The following is a 25,394-nucleotide window of genomic DNA, read 5'->3' as shown; positions in this document are numbered from 1 at the left end:
TTATGTTACTTCCCCTTATCTTGAGAGGAAATAGGTAATCAGATCTGTCTACCTGAGAAGCTCAGGATGTGAAGAGCTTTGGGCTGTTTGCTCCAGCTCTGCTGTATGACTCTCACCAGCTACTTTTGAGTTCATATACCAATAATCTAGGAACCTTAACCACTTTGTAACTAAACTAAGTTCTACTGCCTCTGCAATTTTTCTGAAGCACATGAACATGACCTTTGAAGGCTTTGCAAGTAAACCAATTTTTAACTTAACATATATGCCGCATTTTTCCTATGATGAGTGAGGAGGGAAACTTTGGAAAGAAACTGTTTAAGGGGACATTTTGGAACTCACTTGGAGGGTCACATTTTAAAGGACTAACAGCCTATATTTTCACAATTTACTTTGCTGCATTACTTTGTGACTTTAAATATCTGCGGAGGTTCTCTCACCAAAGACTACTTGCCCCAAACTTGGATCTTGGCATCCAGGAATTTATTTATTTTGCACCAATACTCTCACAGCCACATCCCCTCACAGCCACTCCTCCTTCTACAATTATACAATAATCTTATAACTATGCAATAATAATTATAATTGCAATGTATCCCTAATTATAATTATGCAATAGTTATAATTAGGGATACATTGCAATGATCAGTGGAGATCTCCATGTGTTGCCTTTCAGCTAGATGTATTATTTTCCATGTACATACATAGGCAAATAATTTGGACTGCTCCAATATCTTATTTTGGGGTGGCTTAAGCTGTGTTTCTGCCAAAGAATTGATGCTTTTGAATTCTGGTGCTGGAGGAGACTCTTGAGAGTCCCATGGACTGCAAGAAGATCAAACCTCTCCATTCTTAAGGAAATCAGCCCTGAGTGCTCACTGGAAGGACAGGTCCTGAAGCTGAGGCTCCAATACTTTGGCTACCTCATGAGAAGAGAAGACTCCCTGGAAAAGACCCTGATGTTGGGAAAGATGGAGGGCACAAGGAGAAGGGGACGGCAGAGTACGAGATGGTGGGACAGTGTTCTCGAAGCTACCAGCATGAGTCTAACCAAACTGCGGGAGGCAGTGGAAGACAGGAGTGCCTGGCGTGCTCTGGTCCAGGGGGTCATGAAGAGTTGGACACGACTAAACGACTCAAGAACAAAGCTGTGTTTTCCTTGAAGAATTTAAAATAATGCAAGCAATTCCAGCCTGAACATCTGTGGCACAGAGGTATTGAGGTTACCGGAGGGTGGGGGGGTGTTAAAAATGGATCATTTCACAAAAGCATCAAATGGAATTTCTTGCACTTGCCCCCGGTATGCATTTATTACATTCAGCAGGAAGACAACTTTGGCATCGTTAAGCCAATTTGAGAAGACAAAAATGCTTAAAAATAAGCACAAAGCCCCTTACTTCTCTTTTGAAGCTGTGCTGCTATGAATAAAAGATTAATAGGGATATGGTACCCAATTCGGAAGGCATTCGTCAAAATGATGTGATAGCACTCTTGAAGTACCTTCTTCAACCCCTCTTCCAACTCTGTGAAAAAGGCAAATGGCACTTAATTCCTTGCTTTAAGGTATAAATTCAGCATGGATAAGAATAAGGAACTAGGTGAGAATCTGCACTCTGCATTTAATCTGCTGGTTAGCCTGCACTTTCTACTGCAATCCTCCCATCGTTTTTTTTAACCGCACCAAAAAATGTGGGGAAATGATAAAACGATGGCAATAGCGTATGACATTTTAAGTTCCACCAGGAATTTGGGAATAAGTCAGGAGACAGTAGGTTGCTCCTGCTTATGCATTCATGGTGGTTTTCTACTCCTGCTGGTACTGAGGTGGTTATACAGCATTATTCCAATACCTTTTGCACCTGCAAATGTTTTGTGGCAGACGTACTTGCTTTGTTCCCCATCCTGTGTCTTCCTGCTGAAATCCTGTAGCATTTTATACAAGTGATGCTTCGGTTTAATTTGTTTATTGCCCTTATTTTGTCATGCAGCGGGACCCCTCCAGATAGCACTAATGCAATTAACATGGGGGAAGTATTGCAGAACCAATAGAGCAGAATGATTTGTCAACAGTCCAGTGTAAATCCACCGCTATTGCACTATTATTGCATCCATATGTTGCAAAAATGAACAGCAGCGTAAAAGGCCTTTGTACACTTGCCTTGACGGAATATAGATTTTAAAAACACTTGGGTTTAACAGTTTTCTGTGAGTTGTTCTGTAAACGTGTAAGGCAGTCTGGAGCTATTGCAAATCAGGATCAGCTCTGATATAGGTGTGCAACTTATCACAGAATAATGACAACACATTATAGCAAATGGACAGAACGATTTGGGTCAAATCAAGGATGCCTTAAACAAGCAGTTCTCTTCCCCCAGCTAGGAATTAATGCAAGATTTAAGAGTTGTGATGGAGAGCAGCTTTAGAACATTGTTTCTCCAGCTGTTTTTCGACTACAACTCCCATCATCCCTAGCTAGCAGGAACAGTGGTCGGGAATGATGGAAGTTGTAGTCCAAAAACAGCTGGAGAGGGACCCAAGTTTGAGAAACACTGATTTAGAGTAAGAATGCATCATCAAGGAAAGCTTGGCTGTTACTTTTATTTAAAGTGTTTTTAAGGGGGGGGGAATCACAGAAGAAACCCGGTTGGGTGGCTTATTTTATTGAAAACCAATGACCAAGTTCGTTGTTATATACAGTCTTCCAATTCATAAAAGCATCCAGTCCTTTCCTAGATACAAAACCATTTTCCATCCCCACCGGTGAACCTTTTTTGGAAAGGACCCAGGCAGGGTAGGGGAAGCAGAGGAGAAAAAGCAAGCAAGCTGCAGTGTAGTTTAGAGAGAGGTATGTGGTTCTCTCTAAACTAAGATCAACCCAGGTGGTTCTCTCTGGCTCCACATAGTTCCAGCTCATGTAACAAGGACAGGAAAGCATTTTCAGGCTGAGGGCCACATTCCGTAGTGCGCAACCTTTGGTGGGCCACATTCCGGGAGCAAGCAGGGCCAGAGGCAAATGCTGAATGTGAAGTTTACCTACATACAATAGGCTAATTTCTACACACACACACACACACACACACACACACACCATTCACCATCCAGGCAAGCGAGAGGCATTATTAGGACACATTCCAGTCAGGCAAAAACCACTCAACAAGTGTGTGAGGTAAGGTCAGTTATGGGCGTGGCCAGGACAGAGGGGGCACATGGGCTGCATTTAGCCCCTTGGCCTGAATTCTCTCTAGTGGGGAAGCGGCCATTTTGTTTATTGGGTGTTCAAAATGGAGTCACTCTCGCTTTCTCAAACCAGGTTTTTATTGGAAAAAGGGGTGGGGATATAAAAGTGGAGAAAAAAGAGGCTGAAAATCCAAAACCATGCAGTTAAAAAAATAGTAATTCACAGAAGCTTTGAAGGAAGAGGAGGATGGGAGATATTTTCCAGAAAAGTACAACCGCAACGTTAAAAATAAAGACGAGTGATAAAAATTATACAACACCTGCAATTCGAAAAACCTGCCACACGACACTTGCAGGGCTAACCCATGACAAAAGTGCAGCAGTTTGCCTTAGGAAGAGATGAAGGGAGGGGGAATTCAGGAGAAAAATGGAAAATGATTCATCCTCTTTTTATTAAAAAAAAATTAAAATATTAAAAATGCTGAAGGCATGGGTTTTTCGGGACAGACAAAAGAACGAACTTGATCATACGACACCTATTTAATTTAAGGAGGTTCCTAACGCAATAGCCACTGGTTTTGGTAGCTATAAAAGGGAGGTTGGGCAAAGTAATAGGAACCATGATGGCAGTATACCACCTCCACTTTCAGTTGCGGCGTGGCTACTGAAGCCGATGTGGAAAAACAACACAGCCAGTGACGGCATTGTGTTGCCAGCGTGAAAGCAGGTAGCACCACCTCTCCTCACCCATTCCATATCCATTCCACATCACCCATTTTGGGGAACCTTTGCTGAAATACAATTCCCATCAGCCCCGGCCAAGGCCACTGATCCCAGGAGTTGTAGGTCAGCAACAACTGGAAGGCCAAAGGTAACTCCACGCCCATCACATGCAGAAGCTACAGTTCCCAGGAGCTCTTTAGCAGCCAATCACTCTTCCCCAAGGGACTCTGCGAGTTGAATGGGGTTCTCCCCACAGCTCTCAGCAGTTTCTGGTACTGTTTAAAAGTAGGAGAGGCTATTTCAAATGTGTAGAGCAAATGGGGCCAAACTTCTGCACCGGTGATGGAACTGCTTCCTCAACTGCCCCCAAAATCAGCTTGCTAGCTTAGGAGGCATGCAGGTACCACTTTGTAGCTGCTCCCAGCCAATCGGCAGATGTAGTCTGAGGCAGACACTTCACTCTGCCAAATGACAGGACCGGCCCTAACAGGAGTCGAGGGCCCTCAGCTCCCCACTTGCAGGTTTCCCGGAGGGATCTGGTTAGTCAATGGTGGAGCTTCGGCCTGATCTTGCTTGCATTCCTACAGTTCCAGAACCCTGGACCTTATTCCACAGAATTACAAAAGTAGTTAAGGCAGAGAACTTTGAGGAACATTATTGGGGTTGGGGGTAGGAGGGAGAGCAAAGGAGGGAAACCTAACTTCTCCAAAGGAGGTGGCCACTTTTGAAGACCCAAGGCATGCTTTTAAGAATCCGGGGGTGCTTCTTAAAAAGGACCCGTTAAAAATTAGGTGGCTTGTTTTTCCCCCCCTTTGAACCACAAAGCTTCGCCAACACTCCCTAAGGCTGGTTGGTCTAACTGAAACTGCTGGTTGTTTTGCCAAACCTATTCCCACCTGGACATAATGCTGAGTTTTCAAAATATAATTTATATGTACAAATATATTAGAAAGGAGGAAGATAATAATGGATATGACTTGCACGTGTGTTTAAGAGAGGGGAGAGAGGCGCAATCCACAGAAACCAAGTGGGGCTATATAATATCACAGGTAAATGCTTCCCTTTTGTCGGTTGTGGGCAGGGCATTAGAGTATGACTTAGCAACAAGTGTCAACTGTGTTGGTAAGCACCTGTTCCGAGAGGATGAGGCAGATGAACAAAAGCAGGCGGTCCCTAGCTCAGCTTTCGCATGCAGAAGGTCCCAGGTTCAGATCCCAGCATTTCCAGGTAGGAATGGAAACGGGCACTGCCTGAGAAATCCCAGATAGGGACTGCCGTTTAGCACACCCAACACTGGACAACCTGACTCGCAACTTCCCCATGTGCAGGCATTAGCTGGCATGACAGAAAAAGCAAGTCTGCTTGTCCCCTTGGTGGGGTAATTGACACGGATGCTTTTACCCTGCAATGTGTCGCAGATGAAAAAGTGCGGATTTTTTAAAAAAAGTCTTATTAAGGCTACAACTCCCATCGTCACCAACTGGCTGGGTGGTATTGAAGCTGGTTTGTGTGTGTGAACTTGGGGGGGGGGGAGGGAGACAGCAGAGAAAGTGTCAACATGCCCCACCCCAATACATAGAGACACGTTCAACTGCTCTTTTCATTAAAAAGGAAAGAAAGAAAGATCTGGGGATTTGTTAGATAAATCTGGACGTTAGATTCTTCCCTCCACTACGATAAATATGGCTATGAACTGCCTGCCTGTCCTTGGGACTCTTTCTATAGCAGGAGTGGGAAACACGTGGTGTTCAAAACGTTGCTCGACTAGCAATCCCATCAACCCCAGCAGACAGCATGGCCAACGGGTGAGGGATGATGGGTATGGCAGTCCAACAACAGGATGCACCTGTGGTCTTAGGTCAGCAGAGAGATGGCAGCCCAACTCAATCACTGCTTCCAGAACAACTTTGGAGAGGGCGAGACTCTGCTTGTGTTTAAAGAGGGGTTTGTGTATGTGTGTGTCTACTGATTTTGCCACACAACTGTGACTGGACAGAGCATTTAAAAGAAACTGATAATATATTACATTTAGCTGTGGAAAACTGAAGGAGATGTCTGTTTAGGCCTAAGAAAAACAGCTGTTAGAATTAAATGAGTAAATGGTTTGGGGGTGATAACAAAACTAAGAGTCGTGTTAAAAACAGAATTGTAGGTGAGAGTCCTTCCCAGACTTCCATAGTGGAGAACATTTAAATAACTCTTCCATTCTGCTCTACGAGCTAGTATTCTACAGACAGGGAGTAACTGGGGTGTGGGTTCAGTTCGTAGATATCAAATCATAGAGTTGGAAGGGACCACGAGAGGCATCTAGTCCAACCTCCTGCAATGCAGGAATCTTTTGCCCAACGTGAGGCTCAAATCCATGACCCTGAGATTAAGAGCCTCGTGATCTACTGAGCTTTTTTATTTTTATATTAATGCGATCTGCCGCTTGCAAGATGAAGTGACACCACCCAAAAAACAACCAGCCCCGCAGCTCTGCTGGTTAACCTGCGACAGGTGACACTTCTGTGGCTGCTGCGGTTTTGTATGCAGTTTCAGATGGGCTCAGATCTCTCCAAGCAAAAGTACACATGCTCATAGACACACAAACATACACACACACGTACACACACACAGCTGCATTTCAAAAAGGGGCCTGGTTTTAAAAGTAACACAACGTGATTTTCTCAAAACCCACCCGAGGGGGCGTTGTCTTGAGCGCCCTTCAACCCTTAAGCAGATTGTGCGTGGCTACAGTTGGGATCGAAGACGTCTACGTGTCAAAAACATGTCATTCATAGAGGCCTCTTGTTAAATAATAATAATAAAATCGCTCTAAGTCCAGCATGATGCTGAGAAAGGGGGTGGGAGGGAAGAGAAAAATTATTTGGGGTGGGATGGGGAGGAAGCAGCGAAGACATTCATTCTCTTTTGTGCAAACCACAGTTGGTGCTATAAAAATCCTTATTCTGTTTTCTCTCCCTGCCAGGAGAAGGCAGGGCTGGTTCTTTTGTTCCGATGGCGAGGTTCCATGGGACTTTTAGGAGTCGTCTCCTAGGATTTCTGTGACGAAGGAGACCATATCAGTCTCGCGGGTGTCGTGCATAGTGAAGAACGGGTGGGCCTGTTGGGAAAGGAGAACGGTTTCAGTTTGAGACGAGAGAAGAGGTCTCATCTTGCACAAGGAGCAAAGGAAGAGGCAGTCATAGAATTGTGGACATGGAAGGCACCCCCAAAGGGTATCTGGTCCAGCCCCCTGCAATGAAGGAATCACACACTAAAGAGTCCCTGATAAGATGGCCGTACAAACTCTGTCTAAAATCCTCCAATGAAGGGCAGTCACTTCCTGGATAGCTCAGTAGGTAGAGCATGAGACTCTTAATCTCAGAATCACGGATTTGAGGCCCATGCTGGGAAAAAGATTCCTGCATTGGAGGGGGTTGGACCTACGGGATCGCCTCTCCTGGTATGCCCCGTGGAGGACCTTAAGGCCCACAAATGACAAGATTTTGGAGGTCCCAGGTCGCAAGGTGGTTAGATTGGTCTCAACTAGGGCCCAGGGCCGTTTCAGTACTGGCCCCAACTTGGTGGAACACTCTGTCACAAGAGACTAGGGCCCTGCGGGACTTGACATCTTTCCGCAGGGCCTGCAAGACAGAGCTGTTCCACCTGGCCTTTGGTTTGGACTCAGTCTGACACTTATGTTTCCCTCCCCTTATGGTTTTTGATCTATGGGCTACTTTTAAAATGAGGCTGCATTTTAAATTGCATTTTAACCTGTATTTTAAATTGGTCCCCCCCCATTATGCTTTTACTGTAATTTTACTGTTGTTAGCCGCTCTGAGCCCGGCTCTGGCCAGAGAGGGCAGGGTATAAATAAAATTATTATTATTATTATTATTATTATTATTATTATTATTATTATTGACTCTCGTGGTCCCTTCCAACTCTACAATTCTATTAATTCCTTGCTGGCACCACATAACCCTTAACCAAATTTGGAGAAGGAGGAAGAGACACTCACCATAAGTTCCACATAACTCAATCGTTCGGCAGGATTCTTCCTCAAACTGAGAGAACGAAAAACAAGGAAAGAAAATTCGTGAGAGTTAAGAGGTCGGTTGTACAAAACATTAAGAACTTTAGAGGAAAGCTGTATAGGTATTATGTTGCTATGAAGGAAGTAAACATAAAATGTAACTTTTTCATAGTAATGAAGCCACTGGTTTTATTTGTGTGGCATTTTAATATAGCCCTGAATCAGGTTGTTTTATGTAAATAGAGTTTTGTGATATAACATCAAAATTACCAAACTGAAGCCTCTAAAAGTCCTTGAATAAGTCACGGTGCCAGATTTTAAAGCTTTGTATAATCGGCAAATGTCCAATTCTGATGTCCAAATCTGAACTCTGCTGAACAGTGTTTCCAAACTTTTAGAGACTTCAGTTTGATAATTTTGATGTTTTGCATTATTCCATAAAGTTTTCTATACTGTAAATGTTTCTGGCCATCGTGTTGTTTTTGATATTGCTGAGTCACATTTTGCAACACAGGGGTTGTTTGTTTACTTATTGCTACCATTCAACTACAGGGGTAAATCTGGGCTGGGGCTGGGGGTGGTGAGTGTTGGCAGGTGCACCTCGTTCCCAAGGCACAGGTTTGCCCATGAATCATCCACATGAACCCAGAGGTGCTTCTCCCAGGAATTTCACATGCTGGTGAAGTTCACTGCAAGCTGCTAATAACAGACGGTGGGAAAATGAGGTTCCTCTTCCTACAAATCACTCCAACAGCAAAGCTCAGGTGGTGAAGAAGCTGTATTGCACACATCCCTAAAACCACCAACAGCCAAGGGGGTCCTAAACCAGATTAAAATGCCCAAGGGTAAAACCTACTTCAATAAAAACCAACTTGGGAGATGCTGCCAGGGACGTTCTGAATGCAAAGCTGGGGGTGTTTTGAAGCACTGTGCTCCAGGGAAATGGATCACCTCCAGTGCAGTGCATTCTGGGAGACAAGATGGCGGCCTGGATGGGAAGGGCACCTACCACTGGGCTGTGAAGTCCACAAAGTTCTGTGAGAAGTGCTCCGCAGGCAGCTGAGGCGAGGGCTCTTCCACCACTTGCTTCAGCTGCTGGAAAGGGGTGCCCCAGGATTCGTACGGGAATCGGAGAATGGCCATTTCAATCTGAGAGGGAGAGAGCAGAACAGAACATAAACAGAGAGCCCTTCCTGGTCAAACAGAACTTCTACCTGGGTCCAGTGTTTCTGCTTGCTGCAGTAGCCAACCAGAAAGCCTGAAGGCAACAGTTTCATCGTTCTACATCCCTGATATTTCTTATTTGGAGGTATCCTGCCTTGGCACAAGGAGGCTCTATTTAGCTATCACACCCAGTAGCCACTGATGAAACTCTCCCTGTGATTTTTTTTTAATCCTCTTTTAAAGCTAAGCACACCAATACACAGGGACATAGGTGGTGCTGTGGGTTAAACCACAGAGCCTAGGACTTGCTGATCAGAAGGTTGGCAGTTCGAATTCCCGCGACGGGGTGATTTCCCATTGCTCAGTCCCTGCTCCTGCCAACCTAGCAGTTCAAAAGCACGTCAAAGTGCAAGTAGATAAATAGGTACCGCTCCAGCGGGAAGGTAAATGGCATTTCCGTGCGCTGCTCTGGTTTGCCGGAAGTGACTTCGTCATGCTGGCCACATGACCCAGAAGCTGTACGCCGGCTCCCTTGGCCAGTAAAGCAAGATGAGTGCCGCAACCCCAGAGTCGACCACGACTGGACCTAATGGTCAGGGGTCCCTTTACCTTTACACCAATACACACCCCTGCATCTGGTAGCAGGGAGTTCCATATGTCTATTCTGGATTGGGGCACGCCCCACAACAAGGTGACAATATCTCATGCAATATATTTCATAGATCCCCAACAGTGTTCACGTGTTTCCTAACTGTTGAATTCTTAAACCCACAATATTACTGGTCCCTTTACACACAGACACACTTCTGCGTAGATTTCTTACCAAGGTGATGCCCAGGCTCCAGACGTCCGATTTCACATTGTACCCCTGCTGGTTCAGCTCAGGGTTTATTCTCTCTGGCTGCAAAGGAAAGGTATCGAAAAGGGTTGGCACGGTCTGGTGGTTGAGCTACAGAAAGCTGGATTCAAGTCCCTGCCTGGCCACGAAAGCTCACCTTCAGCCAGGCCACTCCTTCTCTCAGCAAACTACCCTGCACAGTTGTTTTAAGGATAAAAAGGGGAGGCGAAGAACATCACCCCAAGTTCCTTGCAGGTAGGGTAAGCTATAAATATACTGTTTGCGCCTGCAGAAATTTCAGGGCAGACACACTGCACATTACGCACAGTGCTACCTCAGGTTACGAACAGTCCTGCTTACAATTGCTTCGGGTTACGAACTCCACAAACCCGGAAGTAGGTGTCCCGGGTTGCGAACTTTGCCCCGGGATACAAACGCAATCCGCTTCCGGGGTCGCAGGAGGCCTATCTAGGGAATGCGCGCCTAGGGTTAAGAACGGACTTCCAGAACGAATTAAGTTTGTAACCCGAGGTACCACAGTAAATTCCTGCTGAAATCCTGTGGGGGTTTTTTAATACTGCAAATATCCAGATACGTTTTGCTTTGCCCTACAAGAGCACAAGAGTTATCCTCCAGGCAGCAATCGTGCCCGTTCACATCTGGGGAAGCATCACAGAACAACTAACGAAGTGGAATGACGTGTGGACAAACACTACAGTGGTACCTCAGGTTAAGAACTTAATTCGTTCTGGAGGTCCATCCTTAACCTGAAACTGTTCTTAACCTGAGGTACCACTTTAGCTAATAGGGCCTCCCGCCACCGCCACGCGATTTCTGTTCTCATCCTGAAGCAAAGTTCTTAACCTGAGGTACTATTTCTGGGTTAGCGGAGTCTGTAATCTGAAGCGTATGTAACCCGAGGTACCACTGTATACCCTCCCACCCATTCACCCAAAGGGAGCCTGGAAAGGGTCCTCAGCCAAGTGACACTCATTCTGTTGAAGCGACCAAGGATGAGGAATTGGGTTCTTTGTGTGCTCTTTGAACATCACGGGGCATTTATTCTGGCACCGTTAAATGCACTTTTGGAGGGGAAGTTCAAAGAAGTCCCCTATTGTCAATGTAAGCGTTTCTGTGAATCCAGAGAGGCAGACTAATCATAATTATTACTACAATTATAATAATTTTTATGCCACCCATCAGACTGGGTTGCCCCAGCTACTCTGGGCAGCTCCCAACAAATGATAAAACCACAGTAGAACTTGACAACCCATGCACTTAAGCACCACTTCTCTTCCTGGAATTTACGTAAGATTTGTACTTGAACTCACTTTACAGAAATTCCAAGGATGATCAAATGCATTTTATGCTTTTTGGGGGGTCCTTTCAGATAAGAACACATCCATCTCTTTCTTCCAGAGCAGCTAAATATTGCGCATGTGAATCTCACCAGAGTTCATTTGAGCAAACTTATAATTTTGTTTTCCATGCCTGCCTAAGACTGTTATTAGTAATTTTATCAGTCTGGTTTCCCATTATTGATACAATTTATATTATACCACCCTTTATCCGAAGATCCCAGGGCCTGGTATTATTGTATAAACAGCTCAGGATCGCAGTACCTCAAGGACCACCTCTCCCCATATGAACCCACCTGGAACCTGCAGTCATCACCTGCGGCCCTTCTCTGTGCGCCTACCCTGCAAGAGGTCCGGAGGGCGGAAACATGAGAGTGGGGCCTTTTCTGTGGTGGCTCCCCACTTGTGGGATGCTCTTCCTAAGGAGGCTTGTCTGGTGCCTTCATTTAAACGCCAGACGAAAGCATTCCTCTTCTCCCTTTGGGCTAATTAAACAATCTATAGCCTCTTATACTGGTGAGTGGTTATTGTTTACATTTGTTACTAGGTCGTGTATTTTTTGTGTTTTTATATTGTACACCACCCTGTGATCCTCGGATGTAGGAAACAAACGAACCAACAAATAAATAATTGTGCATGTTTCTTCCTGGAGGCTGATCACAAAAAACTGATTGATTGAACAGAGGGGGGCTGGGAGACAAGAGAAGGGCGGTGCGCACCAAACAACTGATCAAAAACTCACCGCCATATAAGGTTTGCAACCAGCATCCAGGGTCTTCGCCACGGAATCTACCAAGTATCCACTGATCCCGAAGTCACACATTTTGACATGTCCCTGTTTATTGATAAGGACGTTGGACGGCTTCACGTCTGTTAAGAGGAAGAGATCAGTTAACCCTCCTTTCTCTGGATCAACTAGGGAGACTTCCCTCCGTTAAAAATTTTAACAAAGATTATTTAAAGGCACATTTGTGCACAGTTTTAGTCATATGTTTGAAGAGCGCGCAGCTGGAACTGTGAAGGCTTTCCGCTGCCATGCCCACAACTTAGTTTGTGCAACCCGTACAGCACATAGGCGACAATTATTCACACAATTAATATTCTTGTTCAAAAACGATTTTTCACCATTTTTCAAATTTGTGAGAATAAGACAACGACTTGCAAAGTGCCATGAAAACTTATAAGCTATCCAAAATAAAGTGAACTTGCAGTATCAGATTTTACTAAGTTCTTACAACTTCTTGACTCAATTTTTGTTTTTTCTTGTTTTTTTAGGTAAGTTCAAGAAGAAGGTAGGTAGGTTCAATGATGTTCCCAGTAGCTGTGAAGTGCAGGTGGAAGACAGGGTGCCAGCGTTCTATCTCTGTTTCGCCCTAGCAGTCCATAAAGTTGAAGAGCTGCTATTTTGCCCCCGACAAGGCCAATTTATTGGGGTTGGCTGATAGCCCACTCCCTGAGCACAGTTTTCTGGGCTTCCTCAGTAGTCTCGAGCCATTAATGTGACTATTAGTGCTAAATGTAGTTATAGAAACTATGTCTTGGTTTAAGCATAAAGAACTGAATGGCTTAGCTTATGCTGTATGGGTTGCACAATCATTATTAACAGCACAGGTTGTATTTCTTCAGCACGTCCACAACTCTAGATGTGTGCTGAATGTAAGAGTCTTAGTCAATGCCAAACCAAACCACAACACTTTTCAGGTTCCTAGACCTCATGATTGTGTCTGCGGAAGGAACACAAAAACCTGGGCAGGGCTCCCGTGCTGTGAACAGCTTCCTCCCCAAGGGCCTTTAAATTAGGGGGGCTACAAACACAGCCGAAATGTTCTGTACTGAGCTCCCATCCTGTTGCATTGCATCAAGTTCCCAGGACTTTACACATGTTAACATGCAAATCAAAATTATGCATGTGGAGTAACTGTCCCACTGAAGGACCATGTGTGCAGCCTGGGAGTCATTTTGGACTTTCAGCTGTCCATGGAGGCGCAGGTCACTTCTGTGTTCAGGGCAGCTGTCTACCAGCTCCCTCTGGTACGCAGGCTGAGACCCCACCTGCCCGTGGACTGTCTTGCCAGAGTGGTGCATGCTCTGGTTATCTCCCGCTTGGACTACTGCAATGCGCTCTACGTGGGACTGCCTTTGAAGGTGACTCGGAAACTACAACTAATCCAGAATGCTGCAGCTAGACCGGTGACTGGAATTGGCTGCCGAGACCCTATAACACCTGTCCTGAAAAACCTACACTGGCTCCCAGTACGTTTCTGAGCTCAATTCAAAGCGTTGGTGCTGGCCTTTAAAGCCCTAAACCTGAAGGCGTGTCTCCAGCCCCATCATTCAGCCCGGACACTGAGGTCCAACTCCAAGGGCCTTCTGGCGGTTCCCTCACTGCGAGAAGTGAAGCTACAGGGAACCAGGGAGAGGGCCTTCTTGGTAGTGACACCCACCCTGTGGAACGCATCAGATGTCAAGGAAATAACTATCTGACTTTCAGAAGACATCTGAAGGCAGCCCTGTTTAGGGAGGTTTTTAATGTTTGGTATTTTGTCATTTTTTTATTGTTATTATTATCATTAATTCTGTTGGGAGCCACCCAGAGTGGCTGGGGAAACCCAGCCAGATGGGCGGGGTATAAATAATAATTTTTTATTATACGCAAGATAAAGATGCAAACATGACAAGGTGTGTCCAGTCAGGCAGAATGGAAACTAACTTTAGAGGCTCTGGAATGATTAATGGTGAAGCCACCTTCTATCAGCTCAGACTGTTCTCTGCCTCTATCTAGCTCAGTACGGCATATTGACTGGCAAGTTTGGTAGGGTTCTGGGCAGGCAATCTTTCTATATTGTCTACAGCCAGGATCATTCCAACAGGAGATGCTGGAGGCTGGCCTTAGGATCTTCCACATCCCAAGAGGTGCTCTGCCTATGAGCTCTACGCCCCCTGCTCAGCCCTCGTAATGCACAAACTCCAATGCCTACCTCTGTGAATCACAGACAGCTTGCTATGCAAATGCTCCAGGGCTCGGACAATCTGGAGAAAGACAAAGAGAGAGAGAGAGGTGTAATTCTAGCTGCAGACCTGCATTGGCCAACCAGGTGAGCTGCCATGCCTGGAGCGACCCAGCAATAAAGCCTCTCCTCCTGACAGAGGGGAGGAGTTGTGAGCGGGAGTCGGTTCCCCTGACGGCAGGGGGGTGTATTCAGCCCCCTACGTCAGCTTACCTGGCTGCCGCGCCATGCCTGTAGGCCAGCCAATAGGACTGGCTTGTGGGCAGGGTTTAGCCACATTCAAGCAGCCGCGGCAGCGCCATCTTCTCATTCTGTGCCCCCCTGTCGTCGGATCACCCGCCCACCCTCCCTTTAGGTCATATTTATGCGTCTGACCTTGCTAAGGACTCAGGTTGGTTGCCCTGGTTGCCTGGTAGGAATTTTTATCCATTTGGCAAATTGGAACCAGCCTCTTGATTTTTCACTTACCTACAACTTTTTGGGTATTGGCTGTTAGGCATTGGAATATGTGTCGTGCCTTGGAGGGCAGGTGTGGCCATCACCTCCCCTCCCCTTGTGTGGGTATTCCTTTAAAGGAATCCGGCAGTTGTGGATCCTGTCCGATGCCCTGCTGGTGGCTAGGACCATGGCATGACCCCCAGTGACATCATGGGAAGCTTCAGTTGTACACTGGTACCTTGGGTTAAGTACTTAATTCGTTCCAGAGGTCCGTTCTTAACCTGAAACTGTTCTTAACCTGAAGCACCACTTTAGCTAATGGGGCCTCCTGCTGCTGCTGTGCGGCCGCTGCACAATTTCTGTTCTCATCCTGAAACAAAGTTCTTAACTCGAGGTACTATTTCTGGATTAGTGGAGTCTGTAACCTGAAGCGTATGTAACCTGAAGCATATGTAACCCAAGGTACCACTGAAATTTGCATCAACAAGCTCCTCCCACTGGTTGTTAACCTTCAGATGACTCCCCGCTGAGCAGGGTGGAGTCATGTATAGACTGTCTGATCCAATGCCTAAAGCCAATAGCACTCACATGCTGTAACCAATAAAGTTGTGGCCTTCTTTAGCCCATTAACCTCAAATTCATGTGTCCCTGTGTCTTATTTATCTCTAAGCGGGTGGCGGATCCTCGACTCACCAATCACGCTATGCAAGCTAGAGTTAACTCTATTAGCAAAAAACACAATCTGCAAAGGAGTGTCAGGCCTAATGAGCACAGCAACTCATCTCCAAAAAGTCTTGACCCCTTTTGACTGAAGGTCTCCCATCTCCCCACAGTTGCCTAAGTCTCCTCTTCTCCAAATAATCAGAGACTGCACCTGCGGGCCGCCTATCTCTCCTCTGCCCATTTCATGCCTCTTCTGGTTCTGAGAGGCAAGCAGGGAAGGGAGTTTGTTGCAGCAGGAGGGGGAGATACACATGCCTCTTCACCAGCCTGAAATAAGCAGCTTGGGGAGACAGTCCTCGATATAGAAGTTTAATTAATAAAAAGGGTTTTGCACGACCCCACCCTGATTTTAAAGAAAAGCTGGGGTCTCTCCATCTGTGTTAGCTGCTGCATTCTGCACTTAGCAATCATGCAGACTGCCCTCTCCCTGGCTCACTTGCTATGGGTGGGTGGGTCCCACAGCAACCTTCCCCAAAGAAAGAAGGTGCCACTCACAGACACGGTTATTTTCCCAAGTATGTCTTCGGGGATCGTCTTCTTCTTTTCCAGGACCCTCTTATAAAATTTATCCAGAGACGTATCCATTAGCTCCATGCAGATCCACACATCACCCTGAAAAAGAAGGGAGTGAGAGGAGGATGAGACGGGGCAGAGAGATGAATTGGTTGGCCTTTGTCAGAGGACTGAACCTTTAGCAGGTCCTGCCCTGTGGAACTCCCTGCCAATGGAAGGGTGTGGCAGGAGTCATCCCTGCTTTATTTTGAGACATGCCTTTGGAACTTGATTTTTCAAAAATGCACTTTATTGAGAATGCTATTTGTTTAACCAATGTTATTACTTAAGTGTTACATTTTTTGTGCTGTATACCTCCTTTAAATAAATAAATACATAAGACATCTGGAAGGCACCAGCTTGGCTTCCCCCTGCTTTTCAGCAAATGCTTCAGAAGTTGGGCTCGCTGTCTGAGGTGGCCAGCAAAAACGAAGAGGCTCTGGCCTTCCTGCTGCTCACCTACCTCTCTGAAAAGGGCTCCGTAGAACGTGACAGTGTAAAAGCAGTCCACAGTCCTCATGGAAATGTCCAAGTCCATCACTAGCCTCTTCTGTTCCTGAGAGTTCACAGTGGCTCGGATTCTCTGCAGAGAGTGGGAAAGGAAAAAGAAAATAACCATACTGTCAGGGCTTCGGGAAAACTATTCCTCCCCCGGTTGTTTTTAAAAGTCTGGAACGGATTAATCCATTTTGCATTGCTTTCTATGGGAAAGCACACCTTGGTTTTGGAACGATTTGGTTTTGGAACGGACTTCCGGAACGGATTAAGTTTGAGAACCAAGGTACCACTGTATTATAAAAGACGCAGGAGGAAATGACTAACAACAGGACCCACAAAGGGGAGGAGGGACGTCCAGGAGATTCTTTGGAATCTTGTTTTTATGATGTATGTTGAATATGTGATTGTAAAATTTTAATTTGAAAAACCAAATAAATAAATTGTTTATATAGTACTGCGGCTCTTACCTTCACAGCCATGGTGGTGTCGCTCTGCGCATGATACACTTTCTCCACTACGCCGTAAGCTCCTCTTCCCAACTCCGAAATGCTCACCAAGTCGTCGGCCTCTACTTCAAAGTTCTGTTGACCGGGAGACAGAGAGAGATAGATGCACAAAAAATTGTCAAAATAATACGTTTAGGATCGAGCCAACATTCGTATTGCTAGCATCAGCCGGCAACCTTCTTTATCTCTTTCGCAAACAAAATTTGTTGTTAAAGAAGTGATTCGCCTCAGAGAAACACACATAGCGAGAAAACGTAGAAGAATATTGAAGAACAAAAGGACTTTGGGAAAGGACTTTGTAACCTCAGGTGTAACAAAAAAGGAAGGAGCTGTAATCCATATAAAACCGGACCCAAAACAATTATTTAAAGATGAACAAGGAAGAATCATTGATAATCCAGATAACATCACAGGGAGAAAAAATGTTGTTAATTGGTGTGCATGTGCCAAACAGGTAAAAAAAAAACAAAAAAAGAACAACATCAGCATCAACATACCTTCTCACCAACAGTAATGAAAGTCCTGGAATCCAAGTTTCTTGGAGGTCTGCAAGGAAAGACAAAGGCTCTATTTAAAAATCCAATCCAGTATTCACCACCTGGTGTCGATTTTCTGAAATTTTGCAATTTGGCTGCTGGTGAGTGTGAAACAGGTACACTCAGTAAAGTCACTGGGGCTCCAGCAAAACTGAGGGGCACATAAATGGGGAGGAGAATCTAAAGCAGAAGTGGGCAACTGTGCCCCTAACAAAGGTGATGTTTGACGCCAACTCCCATCAGCCCCAAGCCAGCATGCACAATGGTCAGGGCTTTATGAGAGATATATAGTCCAGCAGAGCCACAGACTCCTCTCTCCTTATGTAGACAAACAATGAGCTGGAGAGTTCCAGCTTTATTTGTTTATATTTATTTATTCAATTTATAAACCGCCCTTTATCAAAAACATCCCAGGGCGACGTACAACACTAAAAACACATTAAAGGTAAAGGGACCCCTGACCATTACGTCCAGTTGTGGCCGACTCTGGGGTTGCGGCGCTCATCTCGCTTTATTGGCCGAGGGAGCCGGTGTACAGCTTCTGGGTCATGTGGCCAGCATGACTAAGCCGCTTCTGGTGAATCAGAGCAGCGCACGGAAACGCCGTTTACCTTCCCACCGGAGTGGTACCTATTTATCTACTTGCACTTTGACGTGCTTTCAAACTGCTAGGTTGGCAGGAGCAGGGACCGAGCAACAGGAGCTCACCCCGTCGCAGGATTTCAAACCGCTGACCTTCTGATCAGCAAGTTCTAGGCTCTGTGGCTTAACCCACAGCGCCACCCATGTCCCTCTGAAAACACATTACATAGCACCAATAATTAAAAAATAAAATAAAAAGCATAACAGTAGACAGCATATTAGGAATTTGCAAGAGAGCGAAGCAGCGGTTCTTACGTTGGTGGGACGGATGGCTGCCTGTTTGCTGATGGCATGCTCAAGAGGGGCGGCCGTTTCTTCTTCGGCCCTGGAAAGAAAGAGGACACACACTCTCTTATCATCTTTTTCCATAGAACTGTAGAATTGGAAGCGACCCTAAGGGTCATCTAGCCCAACCCCTGCAATGCAGGAATCTTTGCCCAACATGGGCCTCGAACGCAAGACCCTGAGATTAAGAGTCATATGCTCTACCAACTGAGCTACCCCAGGTTATTTTTAATAAAGCAAGAACCAGCAGGGGCATAGCAGTGCTGAAATGAGGTTGGGAAGACTCAGGTTCGAATTCACACTCCAACACAATGTTCACTGGACTGGGTGACCATGGGAAAGTTACTATCTGACCTGCCTCACAGGGTTGTTTTAAGGGAGAGGGGGTAACTTGAGCTCTTTGGAGAGAGGAGAGGGAATAAAAAAATGTACACCCAAAATGTAATCAATTAAATCTTGGTGTACCATGTTCAGAATAGGGCCAGGTCCTAAACATCGATTCCAAGGTGTTGACCTCTCAAGCAAATATGCAAGACAGGGTCTTTTCAAGAGTGGCACCAAAACAATGGAACACAACTCCATGGAGAACCACCAGGGTGTTTCTCCTTAAGGAATCAGTTGAAAACGTCTCTTATGTCACTATACTTTATTCTGCAACTTTATATTAGCCCACAAAATATCAATTTTAACTTTAATTTTAGTCCACAAAACTTTGTATGAAAAACCCTTTAATTAGAATCCTTTAATTTAGCCTTTTTCAGCTGTCTGCTTCTTGGCCTCCCTCCTCTTCTGCTTCAGCTTCTGCCTCTGAATCTGGACTTCTCTCTGCCACAGACTCTCCCCATCTCACTAAGCCCTGTTACCTCTCCAGCTTTCAACACCATCTCTTCCCAGTCTTCTCCCTCTACTTATCATTGTCCCACCACCAATCCCTGGGCTCTGAGATTTATTCTCTTAAGAATTCCGAAGTTGGTTCCTCCCACCATTTGTCTGCTTCCAACCAGTCCATGACACTCCATGGGTGGGGAGAAGAAAAAGCACTGTGGAGACGAAGAAATGTTTCCAAAAGTTCAGGTGATCCCTTACCTCCTTTCCGCTTTTCCGAGGATCCTTTAGGATCTATGAGAAAGGAGAAAGAGAAAACAAACTAAGAGCCCAATTCTAGCTAAGCCGCTATCCAGGTACTAAAGAATTTTAACCCCCCTGCAATGCAGGAATCTTTTGCCCAATGTGGACCTCGAACCCACAACTCTGAAATTAGGAGTCTCATATGAGAAGTGAGGTTGCAGGGAACCAGGCAGAGGGCCTTCTCGGTAGTGGCCCCTGCCCTGTGGAACACCCTCCCATCAGATGTCTGGGGCAACCCAGTCAGGTGGGCAACATATAGATCAGGCAAACTCGGCCCTCCAGATGGTTTGGGACTACAACTCCCATGATCCCTACCTAACAGGACCAGTGGTCAGGGATGATGGGAACTGTAGTCCCAAAACATCTGGAGGGCCGAGTTTGCCTATGCCTGATACAGATACTGAGTTATTATTGTTTTTATTATTTATTTTGTATTTTTTATATTGTGATTTTATGCTGTAACCACCCTGAGACTTGCAGGTATAGGGCAGTACAGTGGTACCTCAGGTTAAGTACTTAATTCGTTCTGGAGGTCTGTTCTTAACCTGAAACTGTTCTTAACCTGAAGCACCACTTTAGCTAATGGGGTCTCCTGCTGCCGCTGCACGATTTCTGTTCTCATCCTGAAGCAAAGTTCTTAACCTGAGGTAATATTTCTGAGTTAGCGGAGTCTGTAACCTGAAGCATATGTAACCTGAAGCGTATGTAACCCGAGGTACCACTGTATGCAAAATTAATAAAGAATAAATTTATTATTATTATATTATTATTATTATTATTATTATTATTATTATTAGGCTCTACCAACTGAGCTATCCCTCTCTGTCAGATGTACCAATGATCAATCCATCAATCATTTTATTTGTACGCCGCCTTTCCAAAGTTTAAACCACGCTCAAGGCACCTTACAGCACATGTACTAACCATGAACGTAAGCAGAAAGCAGTCAGAAGCAAAACATCAGAACGTACACAACCAAACTGAACGATTTCCACATAAACCAACGATCTGATTTGGTAAAAGGCAGCTTCCTATGCCTGGATTTTGCCATTTAACTCCTAACCAGCACGAACCAGCTCTGGGCTGTGGGATGCACAGCACAGTGCCGAATTTCAATTCCCCAGGGGTCCGTCCTATCCTTGGGGAGCCAAGGGCGAACAAGCTCTGGGCTTCTGCCACTTCAGGCCTTTCTTGACCGCTAGAGGTCACTGCACCTCCAAGCATTTGGAGGGGGGTGGAAATGAAGCAAGATATAAAACCCAGTTTGGGACAACGCCGCCTTTTTCCAGAATCCGTTCAAGCTCTTCATTCAGAATGCGGTGGCGGCAGCAACCGCTCACAGGGGGTTATGATCGTTCAGGTCACCAAGTTTCTGAGGCTGGATCCAGCTGGCCAGGACTGGCGTTAGCAGCAATCGTTGCTATCCTCAGGATAACTCGAGAGACGGTGCAAAATGCCCATCCATTCCAAGGGGAACTTTGGTCTTTTTTTTTTTTTTTTAAGAATATATAGATGATTTGAGAAGGTTGTAGAACGCAAAGATTATTGTAAATTGTATAATGTGGAGGAAATCGAGTGGGGGCAGAGGGAAGTGGGAGGAAGGAGAAAAGAATAATATGATGGACTGAGGAAATAGAAATGTAAATGTCTGGGGGGATGAGGAGGAAATGGTGTTTGGGCTTTGGTACATTTGTATTGTAATGCAGTATGTGAAAACCAATAAAAAAGGGGGGGATTAATAGAGGTGAGGGAAAAGGAGACAACAGGGCAGATAGATTGTCAAAGCTGGGGGGAAATATGGGAGAATTGTGCATTGAAAATAAAGAAGAAAAGAAAATTATTATTTAAAAAAAGGAAAACTTTGGTCTTAATGGCTCGGGCACCAAGTGTAGGGTTCTGAAGGAGAGCTCTTCTCAATTTCCACATAACAGCATCGGTGGGAGCGGGGTGTTGCTGTGTGTTGAGTTATTCCTTGTTCATTTATTGCAAAGAGATCAAGGTAGCATGCTTGTTTCTTCCTCCCTCCTCAATTAACCGCCACAACAACCCTGTGAAGTAGGCTAGGCTGAGATGCAGTGACTTCCCCTCTATAGCAAAGTTTTTAATGTTTGGTGTCATATTGTATTTTTATATATATATACTTTGCTGGAAGCTGCCCAGAGTGGCAAGCTAGTCAGATGGATGGCATATAAACAACAACATTACAAACAAAAACTACTACAGCTACCCCAGTCACCCTGTGAGCTTCATGGCCAGTATCACTGGCCGACACAGGTACTATGGCGCCCTGTGCAAGGCCAAAATTTGGCACAGAGACATGCCCATTCCTTGCTGGGCCTTGGCAGGATCTGTTGATGGCCCTTGATGCTCTGTCTGATTAACGCCTGGGCTCCCCTGCTAGAAAGCTTTCGCCTGGCACATTCCAAAATGCACACCCAACATCAATTCTGCAGAAGTAGGCTGCATAAAGCATGTGGGGGGGGGATTGTAATAATTCTGGTAAAGGGGGGGGGGCTTGCAGCTCCAGGATTGCAACAGCAGCTTCAACACAGATGATGTGAGCTAAAGGGGAAATCTGTAGTCAAGCCGTAGAACATCTGCCTTGCATGTAAAACATGGATAAGCAAACTAAGGCCCGGGGGCTGGATCCGGCCCAATCACCTTCTAAATCTGGCCCGCGGATGGTCTGGGAATCAGCGTGTTTTTACATGAGTAGAATGTGTCCTTTTATTTAAAATGCATCTCTGGGTTATTTGTGGGGCCTGCCTGGTGTTTTTACAGGAGTAGAATGTGTGCTTTTATTTAAAATGCATCTCTGGGTTCTTTGTGGGGCATAGGAATTCGTTCATTATTATTTTTTCAAAATGTAGTCCGGCCCCCACAAGGTCTGAAGGACAGTGGACTGGCCCCCTGCTGAAAAAGTTTGCTGATCCCTGATGTAGAAGGTCCCAATTTCATACACTTCCCGGCACAGTTAGAGAAGACTCCCCATCGGAAAGCATGGAAAGCCATTCCCAATCCGCACAGTTAGAAGGATCAGTCGTCTCACTTATTAGAAGACAACTTCCTGCGATGCAAACCAGAGTCTAGGCTCCAAACCACAAATTCTGCCCCCAATATTCAGGCAGACCATAGCATCTATTGTTTCCGTTCCCCTGTGCCTCAAAAGTCCCCGAATCCTATCCCCAAACCAAAGCCTCTCGAGGCCAAAGCAACATCACAATTTGTCAGTTCACATACAACACCAAACCATGATCCGCCTGAACCACGGTTTGGGGGGGGGGACTTCAACAGCCACTCACAACCCATAGGTTGGAGCAGGTGCAGATGCCACAATAAATCAAGCATGCAAAAAAAAAATCACAGTTTCAGAGTCGAGTCTGAACCCTCTCAGTCTCAGCCGAGGACCCTGAGCAAATTTGTGGTTCTCCTGGAGACGTGAAGATGTAGAATGGAGCTTGCAAAACTCAAAGAGATCGTGGGAAGGGTTAACCGGGGAGAGGGAAGTTGTCCAACACCATCGCAAAAGAGCGCCAGTGATGTCAGACTGGAACAGCAGGCAGCAGGACAATGGCCATTCATTACGGCCTACATGAAGGAGGCGGCAGCAATGGAATATCCTCCTATTTTCTGCTAGTGTGAAAGGACTGAGAGGAGCCATTAACTGCAATGGGCCTCTACTGCTCGGGACAGGTTTACAGGGAAAAAATGTTCCGAAACACAAAATGGCCTCCATGCACTTTTCAAGACAGAGCTTTTTGGGCAGGGGGGAAGAGTGGACGGCCAATATTCAAGTTCTGCTTCTGGCCTCATCTGCACTAAACTTCTGAAGCAGTATCATGCCACTTTAAGCCACCAAGGCTTCCCAAAAAAAATTATGGGAGCTGTAGTTTCTTAAGGGTACTGAAGGTTCTTCGGAGACCCTCGTTCTCCTCACTGAACAAATTCCCAGAGTTCCCTGGGAAGAGGGATCGACTGTTAAGCCACTCCGGGAACTAGCTCCGGGAGGAGACTAAAGGGGGGGCGTGTTCCCTCTCCTAACACCTCACTTAACAAACAGGGGAAGCCACGACTTTTTAAAGTGCTATTACAGTCATACCTCGGAAGTCGAACGGAATCCATTCCGGAAGTCCGTTCGACTTCCAAAACATTCAGAAACCAAAGCGCAGCTTCCGATAGGCTGCAGGAAGCTCTTGCAGCCCATCAGAAGCTCCGTCGGACATTCGGGTTCCAAAGAACGTTCGCAAACCGAAACAGTCACTTCTGGGTTTGCGGCGTTCAGGAGCCAAAACATCCGAGTACCAAGGCTTTCGGGATCCAAGGAAGAACTGTATAGTGCTTTAAATGTTCAGCAAAGAGAACATTTAAACCATTTAAACCATTCATTGGTTTTACAGTATGTGTTGTACTTGTTTGAAACATAATAAATATTATTGGGGGGGAAAGCAAAGATGGGGCCAAAAAGAGTTCGGAAAGAAAGAAAGAAAGAAAGAAAGAAAGAAAGAAAGAAAGAAAGAGTGGTACCTCGGTTTATGAACTTAATCCGTTCCGGAAGCCCATTCTTAAACTGAAACCGTTCTTAAACTGAGATGCCTTTTCCCTAAGCAGGCCTCCCGCCGCCGGTGCACTTCCACTGTTCGGATTCCATTCTTAGACCGAAATAAAGTTCTCAAACTGTTTCCGGTTTTGCGGAGTTTGTAAACCAAATTGTTCTTAAACAGGACTGTTCTTAAACCGAGGTACCACTGTGCCCTGTTTCCCATTGCAAACGGACAGCCAGAGCATGCACGGGGAGGCCTGTTCTAGCTGTCACCCTTTTCAAAGCTGGGGCTCACTTGCTCCCCAAACCTGGAACCAGCTACTTGGTGTGATGAGTCCGTTTTGACAACCTGCAGCTCCTGACCTTTCTCCAGCCCCAAAGTTCAGAGGAAGCCTGGGATCTCTCATATCAAGAGAAGATGCAATCAGCTCACAAGACCTGAAAAGCAGAGCTGAAGCATGCAAAGGCCCCGTCTGTCTTTTCCATTTACCTACCATGTCCCTGAGATCTACTTGCAAGCTGGCAAGGAGGGCTAGAGGCTCCACATGTGCTAATTTCTCCCCAAGAGATGTGGCTTCATGCAAAAAATAATGGAACGCAGAAATGTTCCTTTGCCCTAAACCGAATGTGTAACCTGGACCCCAAAAGGCAAGCAGATATGAATTAAAATATTTGATGGGTGGTGAGGGAAAACCCATGAAGCACATTTAATGTTACATTTTAATAATAATAATAATAATAATAATAATAATAATAATAATAATAATAATGCAAAGCTTTACCTGGAAAGTAATTTTTCTCCGAATACCTGGTAGTATAGTATTTGATGCAAAATAGCATTGTGTTCTTAAGACATATGAAAACTCAAGTGAATATTATTTACGAATAAATAAATAAATAAGAATACCCAGAAGTATTTCAAGGCATGGCCTGTAGTTTCCTTACATTGTTTAAGGTAAGAAAACTATATAGGCCATGCCTTGAAATACTTCCGGGTATTCTTCTGTTTTTATCTCTAAGCTTTCTTGAGTTTTTCAGATGTTTTAAGGAGGGAACAAAGGCACCGGGGGAAAACATTAGCATTTGTAAATTTTAGCACATCCCAAATGTGGTGCACCCATACACATACACACACACACACAAACACACACACACACACACGTGTGAATTAATTGCAACTCTAAAACTGCCTGATGTTTGACTGGCATTGCAGCTATTAATAATGTCTTTTAGAAAATGAAAAGCTTTCCAATACTC

The 25,394-nt window shown here is 45.4% G+C and overlaps 1 protein-coding gene across 3 annotated transcripts in view; it reads right to left on the bottom strand.

The window, feature by feature from the left end:
* Positions 1 to 2,644: 2,644 nt before the first annotated feature.
* Positions 2,645 to 25,394, bottom strand: part of MAP2K3 (mitogen-activated protein kinase kinase 3) — a 69,586-nt gene continuing 46,836 nt past the window's right edge. For all 3 annotated transcript variants that reach the window (XM_083585846.1, XM_083585847.1, XM_083585845.1), the window contains exons 2-13: positions 19,556 to 19,588; positions 18,440 to 18,509; positions 17,504 to 17,552; positions 16,968 to 17,081; positions 16,466 to 16,585; positions 15,946 to 16,062; positions 14,260 to 14,311; positions 12,024 to 12,151; positions 9,909 to 9,986; positions 8,931 to 9,070; positions 7,907 to 7,952; positions 2,645 to 7,006 (exon numbers count right to left, since the gene is read on the bottom strand). In XM_083585846.1, coding sequence (XP_083441972.1) covers positions 6,923 to 7,006; positions 7,907 to 7,952; positions 8,931 to 9,070; positions 9,909 to 9,986; positions 12,024 to 12,151; positions 14,260 to 14,311; positions 15,946 to 16,062; positions 16,466 to 16,585; positions 16,968 to 17,081; positions 17,504 to 17,552; positions 18,440 to 18,509; positions 19,556 to 19,588 — 1,031 coding nt within the window. In that variant the 3' untranslated portion in view covers positions 2,645 to 6,922. The remainder of the gene's footprint in view (positions 7,007 to 7,906; positions 7,953 to 8,930; positions 9,071 to 9,908; positions 9,987 to 12,023; positions 12,152 to 14,259; positions 14,312 to 15,945; positions 16,063 to 16,465; positions 16,586 to 16,967; positions 17,082 to 17,503; positions 17,553 to 18,439; positions 18,510 to 19,555; positions 19,589 to 25,394) is intronic.

This window comes from Podarcis filfolensis (assembly GCF_964270895.1).
Source record: "Podarcis filfolensis genome assembly, chromosome: 14".
Classification (NCBI taxonomy): domain Eukaryota; kingdom Metazoa; phylum Chordata; class Lepidosauria; order Squamata; family Lacertidae; genus Podarcis; species Podarcis filfolensis.
The sequence above is the reverse complement of the archived record's forward strand: the minus strand, read 5'-3'. Positions and strand labels throughout refer to the sequence as shown.